The sequence below is a fragment of the Capricornis sumatraensis genome, chromosome 10 (assembly GCF_032405125.1).
Source record: "Capricornis sumatraensis isolate serow.1 chromosome 10, serow.2, whole genome shotgun sequence".
NCBI lineage: Eukaryota > Metazoa > Chordata > Mammalia > Artiodactyla > Bovidae > Capricornis > Capricornis sumatraensis.
The window spans coordinates 20,676,434-20,684,858 of record NC_091078.1 but is presented as its reverse complement, the minus strand read 5'-3'; the positions used below and the strand labels follow the sequence as shown (position 1 = coordinate 20,684,858).

The following is an 8,425-nucleotide window of genomic DNA, read 5'->3' as shown; positions in this document are numbered from 1 at the left end:
AAGAATATTCTTCTCCAAAGTAAGTAGCTGATTTATTTTAAAAGTTCACATTTCTTCCCTGTCCCACTACGTCATGTTTCCTTAGAAGGGTACTACACTATGGGGGAATTTCCTCTTCCAAGATTCTATGCAGTTGAAAAAAAATCTGGAGAAAAATCAAATAAATTCAAGAAGTATCCTAGCTGCTTTCTACAGGTAGATTCAAGGGAAATTAATTTCAACATAGCCTAAGGGAACTCTGACTCCTGCATCTATGACTGAAGCTAGTGGAAATGATGGGTGCACAGTGCACAGAGAAACAGCAAGAGAATCCCTGTATTCCTTTCTGGCTCAAGTAGTTCAGGAAAACTCTGTTACACTGTTCTAGGCTCTAATGAAGAAACGTTCCATGCTAGCATGTCATTGGCCTTACATTAAATGAATCAGCCTGAGGATAACAGATAGATGAAGTGAAGTTGCTCAGTCGTGTCTGACTCTTTGCGACCCCATGGACTGAGGAGTCTACTATGCTTCTCTGTCCATGGGATTTTCCAGGCAAGAGTACTGGAGTGGGTTGCCATTTCCTTCTCCAGAGGATCTTCCTGACCCAGGGACTGAACCCAGGTCTCCCGCACTGTAGGCTGACACTTTACCGTCTGAGCCACCAGGGAAGTCCAACAGATAGATAAGGACCTTCAAAAACGAGCATAACCTTTGGTCTCTGTTTTCAAATTCTCAGCTACATCAAGCCCCAAACTTAACCCTCATGGTTCATTGTAACCATGAGGACTGACAAAGGATGTACTCTATGTGAGTGCACACATACACACAAACAAACATACACACCCACAGCTAACAATTCAGTCATGGTCAAGTGACACATCTTATCTTTTCCTTTCTCTTCCTGTATGACTTCTTTTAACCTAAAAATACACCAGGCCCCAGAAGGCTCACAAACATGCCATGCTTCCATCTCGGGAAGCTTGAGTCAACTTAATTTCTAAAGTACTTTTTTGGTTATTGAAATCCTAATGGAAAAACTATTATAGTAAACATTTTGAAATGTGCGAACTATATAAACTGTATATTTTGCCTCTATTACTAGAAAGCAATGACTGGATCTTGGCTTGTATTCCTTTCCTCTGCATCATGCATGCTGGGTATTCTTTGAAACTGAAAACCAGTGTTCACTTAAGCCAAAATGTTTGTGAGCATTTACTGTCTTTTTCCAGAAAGTATATGGTACTATATCTTGGTAGACCACATCGTCTCCATGACACCGGTTGCTGTTTTCTAGTTGTGCTTTCTTGAAGATTTGCTGGGGATTGTGTTTTGCTTGGAAACTTTGCAATTAGAAAACAAAGAAAAATTAAAAACCAGTATTTCATTCAACCTAGATGGTACCAGTATTTAATTCAAACTGGATGTTTTAAAAGCCAATTTAGAGGATGTGATGGACTGTTTCTTTATTCATTAAATAAAATTTTATTTATTCTCAGTTAGTTATTGGGCTTGTTTTGGGTTGTGCTTTGGTTCCAGTCTTTGTATGTGAGATGGGTAAGTTCTTCCTCTCAGTTTTCTTTCAGCTTGGGTATTTTGAGGGACCCGCTGCCAGTTTGAAATAGCAATCCAAAAGTCCTGTGTTCATTCAATAAAACACTCATTAAGCTTGCACCTTCTAGTATATTCATGACCAGAGAAGGGAATGGGTATACATGTGAAAAAGTTGGTCACGTAATTATGTGCTTTGAAATTTCTTTTACCCACAGGTAGCAAAAAGAGATATCTTCAGTGAAACCTAACCAGAGAACAGAGCCAAAATGAGTCCAAAACAACACTTTGCTTTTACTATAAGAAGACCAAAATTAAGTGAACTGAGCTTTAACTGTTGAATCCTGCAGCCACAACCCAAATACATCCCATCTGGCTCATATCCAGTGGAAATTTTAGACCTTCATTAATATAAAGGTCACCCATTAACTAAGAAATTGGCTGTAGCTGGATGTTAAGAAAGCCTAATCCTTCTTAAGATCTATAAGCGCAAAGAATGCTACATCAATATAATCAGTTTTGAGTAATGAGTTTAATGGTGTCATAGTACATATTGTTTTATTAAGCAATTCTCAATCCCATTAGCCAGTTAGACTCACTGGGAGAATATTGAAAAAAAAAAAATCTAGGCCTCACCTCAGAACAGTTAAATCAGTTCTTGAACTGGGGACCCGAGAATTGGTATATTTTTTAAGATTCCCAGCGTGATTCTAATGAGCAGGCTGGGATGAGAAGCACTAGCTTGGATGGCCCTCCCCATCTTGATAGCCCTGTTCATTTGTGTATGGTTCTTCAAGACTTCTGACCCTGGTGTCTGGCCTCAACTTGTAGCTAGCACATAGGGAAAGCCCATATGAAATAACTAATGGAACTCAAACGATACCTGGGAGTGGGTCTTCTTTTATTATTTAATGTCTCTCTTAGGAGCTTTTATGGCACATATCACTGATACTTCGCTGTTGAAGCATTCATCTAAACCCTGTTTAGGGCCACTTACTGATTAGTACATGTATGTTCTTGACTGCCTACTCAAGGACAAAGATGATGCTCGGTAAGCCAGGGTATAAATAGATGCTTGATAATATATGGTGATTTATTGAGGAAAAGGGTCATGGATAAAAGAATATTTTTAAATTTCAATATGTTCTGTTATCAAACTACAAAGAACATAGATTTTCAAAGGTGAGACAATATAGTAAATTGTAGCAGCTAGGACATCCCTAGTGGCTCAATGGTAAAGAATCCGCCTGTCAGTTCAGGAGACACAGATTCAGTCCCTGGGTTGAGAAGCTCCCCTGGAAGAGGAAATGGCAACCTACTTCAGAATTCTTGCCTGGGAAATTCCATGGACAGAGGAGCCTGGTGGGCTACAGTCTATGAGATCACAAAAGAGTCAGACACAACTTAGCAACTAAACAACAAGAGCAACTTTTAGGTTGCTTAGTAATTTAAATTCTATTATGTATAATAATATATGAACTTTAAGTTCAAAAATATTTTACATTTGTTTTATCCAAGCTCCTAATCCATAAGCCACAATAGCTTCCTCAACATATAGTTTGAAGTTTTACCAAAGATTGCATTTCATCACTGAGACCCATTTACTTTCCCTTTAACTGTCTTTTCAGGGGGAAAAAAAAAAAAAAGTACATCAAGTACTAGGAAAGCTTAGGAATTTGGTAAGATCTAAGTTGTTTCCAGAGATTTCCAACAGAAATGAGCCACTAAAGCATAATAGTTAACAGATTCCCACTCTTTTGGGGGAATGGGGATGGGGGAAAAGAGGCATAGGATTAGAATCACATTTTAATTAAATCATTTGATTTCATTTCATTTCCTGTTAACAACCAAAAAAAGAAATACTTATTGCATGTTTATCTCTGGGCTAGAAGCCACAGAGATAAAATGAAATGTACAGTTCTCTTTTGCAAGGTATTTATAGTCCAGAGAGAGGAAAGTGCACCCTATGTAACAAAAGGACAAACAATCTTAATACATCTGTGAGACTTTCTCTGATTAACATATTTTATTTTAGCACTGATTTTATTCATTCTACAAACCACAAACTTACTGGGGCTCCTAATGAAGCAATTTAAGTCTAAATAAGTAGACTACTGTGCTCAAATAGGATGGCAGATGCTCTGAACCTTGCCAGAGCCCAAGTACTCACTGCAGAGTGGAGTATGACCAGAAAGAGGTCTGGACATCATCCCTTCTAGATCTGTGTTGTCTTCTGGGACTACCGTGTCTTCTAAGAGCTGTTGAAGTCAAGACGTTAAACATTTTATTCTCTAATTTGCACTGAGGAAGCAAAATCCTGAGCACACCTTAGTTTCTTATTTACAGGTATCAGAAGGTAGGGGAAAAACTCTGGTGTCCAGTGGTTTAGACTCTCAGCTTCCACTGCAGGGGGCACAGGGTCCATCCCTGTTCAGGGGATTAAAGTCCCACATGGAGGCACACAACCAAAAAAACATTAGATAAGAAGGAAAGAGAAATTCAGTATTAGACTGTCAGAATTTCTAGCAATACACTTGTGGTTTTGTAAATTTTAGATGACAGCCTGGGGAAGATACTGCCACTCATTACAAACCAAAAGGAATTTGATAATCAGGGAGAACTAACAAAATTTTAATGAAGACTCTAGAAAAATTGCAAATGGTGGCTGTGCCTGATATTAGGTGTTGGAACCCAGAATATTATTAAAAGGGTTTGGGAAATGTCATTGTTTTATTAACTTGTGACAAGTTCCAAAGGCACAGATAGCTTAAAAGTCTTGCTTTTTCCAATTATTAGCAAGATATTCACCGAAAAGCATGCAGTCTGTTGACCAAGTTATTCTTTACCTTAAAGGCTTGGCTTATTCATCCAATGCTTAAGCAAACTTATAAAAGTAATTCAAACCAATACAACGTGTATTACATTACTGCTTCTTTGATTAGCCTTGGTGGTAGTGAAGCCCTTATTGCTCAACTGGTACTAATTAAAAGTAAATCACTTCCAAAAGCCAAATATACATATATTCAATACATATATGAGCAAATATATATATTTGAGTACTTGTAAGGAATCAGTAGTTAGCAACTGGCTTAATAAGGAAAATAAAAGATTAAGGAACTGTGTATGTAGCTGTTTAAAAGTTGAATATTATTTCAATTGATTTAGTCTTTTTAAAAACCATGAAAAATATATCTATTCCCAAGTTGATAGAGAAAACTTTCAAATTAATTACTTGTATGCTCATCAGCTTGTCTTTTTTTGATGATTACAAAACAGCACTTTGCCAATTGCTGGGGTTAGATGTAAATACATCTTTACTCAGGTAAGCACTCAGTGTCACCACCCCCCAAACACATAGCCCTTTAGTGCCATCAGAAAACTAGCAGGGCACCTCGCATGAAAAGCAAACCCAAGTTTTTAATTCTATTTTACAAAATGTATATTACAATAATGTATACACAATTTTAAAAAACACAGAGCACTCACACCCATGTATTCTACCAAATAAAAAAGAAAAAAGTCTACTTCATGCATGCACATACAATACGCTAAGCGTAAACGCATTTACAAGACAGGAAGGCAGTTCTGTATTAAGCATACACAGGTAAGAGATACTGTAACTTCACCCCAACAGGACAAACTTACTAAGTTTAAGGAAGTGAGGACTAAACCTGCAATATAACCCAATTCTATTTTTTCTTACATTGTTTTCCCTCAAAGTCGCCCAGACAGGGGGGAGGGAGCATTATTTTCAGCAATCAAAGCTATTGCAAGATGCATTAATGAAATCTACAACATAATAAGAAGGAAAAGAGAAAAGCAATAAAAGCATTGCGTCCCTAGGACTAGAGATGAGAAAAGTAACCCGGAAATTTCCTAATTTTATTCTAAGAATGTGTCCATCCTATGCCACCGAGTGGGGAAGGCTACGGCTCCGCAGCGCGGATCACTGGGCGTCTCATTCCGGCCGGGCCGCACGACCTAACTGGCCATCTGGAAGGGCTCAGGCTGGAAGCCGAAGAGCCTTTGGCCGTAGGGCTCGGTCTCTGCCGGCAGCTTCGCGCCCGCAAACGGAAGGTAGTGGTCTCGGCCGAAGTGCTCACAGTGGAGATTGACCCAGTCCCGCTCCGAGCCGAAGCGCTCAGCCTCGGCTAGAATGCGGGTCAGAGCCATGATGTAGCTCAGTGCCATCTGCAGGGTCTCGTACTTGGACAACTTTTTATCCTGGCCCCACTGGGGCACCACCCTGCGCAAGCGGTCGAAGGCCGTATTGAGCCCCTGCATGCGGCGGCGCTCGCGCGCGTTTGCAGCTAGGCGCCTGCGCGCCGCGCTCTCCAGCCGCCCGGCCCCCGCGCACGTGCCCGCGCACTCGGCACCACCCGCGCAAGGGGGCGCGGCACGCGCTCCCGCCGCCGTATTGCAGGGCTTGCAGGACTTCATTCCCCGCCGGCAGGAGGGAGGCGCCGAACTCTCGGGTCCTTTCACGACTTGTGCGTGGCTGATGTATGAACCCGCTCTGCAATTTGGCTCTTCCTAGCAAATAAGTCATGCACAAAGCAACTACGTGGAATGGAAGTTTACAGTGGGGAGTGCGGGGTTCCGCCTTGTGTCCTATTGGATAACCAGATAGATGTCTCTTCACTTGCCAAAATTTAGAGGAAATTGAGAGGTAAAAGAGAAAGTCATTTTCCCAATGTTAAGTTGCAAAAGAGAAGGGAACTTTCCTGCAGCAGAATTGGTGTGGCTGGTTCGAGAAAGGTCTTTTCAGTTCTCTGGGAAAACCGGAGACTTCTGGAAGACAAAATCTTTCCGAAGCTCAGATAGGAAAGGAGCGCTTCTTCCGCAGTAGCTGTGGGAGAGTGCTGGATCAGTCTTTGAAGGAGGAGAATTTATAGCAGAGGGCTGAAGGAGGGAACAGGTGGTGGCAGGTGGGCGGGCGTCCCTCGGCTTCCATCTCAGCACCTTCCTACCCTGGGAACCGCAGGGGGGAAGGGGGACGACGCACAGCAAAATCCTGACATCACCCGCTTCGTCTGTTGGAAGTTTCTCCAAAGCTATGTCCAGCATTAACTAACACACCATCTGGAGTGGCCGGGCTGTCCCCAAAAGAATAACAGGGTGGGGGTGGGGGAGAATTTGGTTCATCTTTTCCCATATCAGTGTGCAGCTTACAGATCAAAAATTGAACCATGGTTTTTAAATGATTAGAAATCACTTTTGTGATTATGTTGGTCTTGTGTGAATATGTTGGTCTTGGAATTGTAATATATATATAGACGTTCAGTGATAGAAAATTTTGCTTTGTCAAGATGTGTGGCAATTTTTCACAATGCTGACTGAATATATTCTCATTTTATTTTAGTTATTAACTAAGTTGGGACAAACCAGCAGGTCATAACATTATTTCAGACGTGGAATTTTACTGCGCAAATAATTTGGCTGTTTTCTGAAGAATAATTTAGTATAGCATATCAAAAGATATTGATGTGCTCACAGACACCGAAAACAAACTTGTGGTTACCAAAGGGGATGTAGAGGGTGATAAGTTAGGAGTTTGGAATTAACATATACACACCACTGTATATAAAGCAGACAGATAACAAGGACCTACTGTATAGCACAGGGAACTTACCATAATCTAAGTGGAAAAGAATCTGAAAAAGAATGTATATATACAAATATATATGAACTGAATTACTTTGCTTTACACCTAAAACTAACACATTATAAATTAACTATACTTCAATCAAAAATGGTTTAAAAAACAGATTAACATATATGTAAAAATGTATATTATTTTACTGTATAATTGGATTGCATGAGTTTGGATACTTAGGCAAATTCAGAATTTATACCACATTCCCCCAACACAGGTTTATAAATATTTGGGGGATGTATATTGAGATGATAATTATTTCATTTGACTTTTAAATCTAATAAAACTAATCATGATGCACATACATGTGCAAAATGGAAACATCTAAGTAGTTTGTGAAGTGTTTGTGTTTTTTTTTGCCCATGCCGTGTGGCATGTGGGATCTTAGTTCCCCAACCAGGGATGGACCAGGGATCAAACCCATGCCCCCTGCAGTGGAAGCACAGAGTCTTAACCACTGGAACTCCAGGGAATCTGATTTGTGAGGTTTTAAAAACATAATTCCTAATGGAAGACTTTTCCCCCCACCTACTAAAGTTGTAAGCATCTCATACTACTTCCCTGTTTCAGTTGTATCAGCTGTCCTCAGAAACAATAATGAAACATGAGTTCCACTCTTGCTAATGAGGAGCTGATTTGTAGAGAAACTGCTAACTTGATTCTCTTATCTCAGCTTCTTTCTAGCTCTTAAGAAGAGTCAAGTGGCAAATAAACCAGTTCCAAATAGATTCAAGCCAGAATCATTTCTGAATTCTTTAGGAAGACCAAGTATGTTCTTTCTCCTTTTGAGATATGGATTATATTGGCATTATTCTCATTTATTTTTGTTTAATCAAATTATTAACAAGTTCCCACAAATCAGGAGTCTTTTAACTGTGTCTTCTCTTACCATTGCTTGAGACTAAAACCCCATTGTGACTGCCCTGACTCCAAGTCTTGTCTTCCCATAAATAGTTAATTAATCCCCAGCTGAAGCAATGACAATGAAATGAAGCTGAGTAACATGAAGACAATAGAATTCAATTGAACATTAATGATCTGCACCATGACAGATGTTGAACACAGACTTTTGCATGGAGCCACTCAGCTCTATTACTCTGATTCTTAACAGTCTTGGTCAGGAATAGCACTCCTATGACAGGAAAGACTGTGTTTAGTCATCAAAATGTCGAATACAGTTCTTCGAGTTTTCATGGAAATCAGCCCAACTAATGGTATTATTTCTCATGTTCATTTATC

At 39.9% G+C, this 8,425-nt stretch overlaps 1 protein-coding gene across 1 annotated transcript; it reads right to left on the bottom strand.

Moving 5' to 3' along the window:
- Positions 1-5,511: 5,511 nt before the first annotated feature.
- On the bottom strand, positions 5,512-5,970 carry ATOH7 (atonal bHLH transcription factor 7). The gene has a single exon (XM_068981697.1). The coding sequence runs from the start codon at positions 5,968-5,970 to the stop codon at positions 5,512-5,514; it is 459 nt and encodes a 152-aa protein (XP_068837798.1).
- Positions 5,971-8,425: the final 2,455 nt, after the last annotated feature.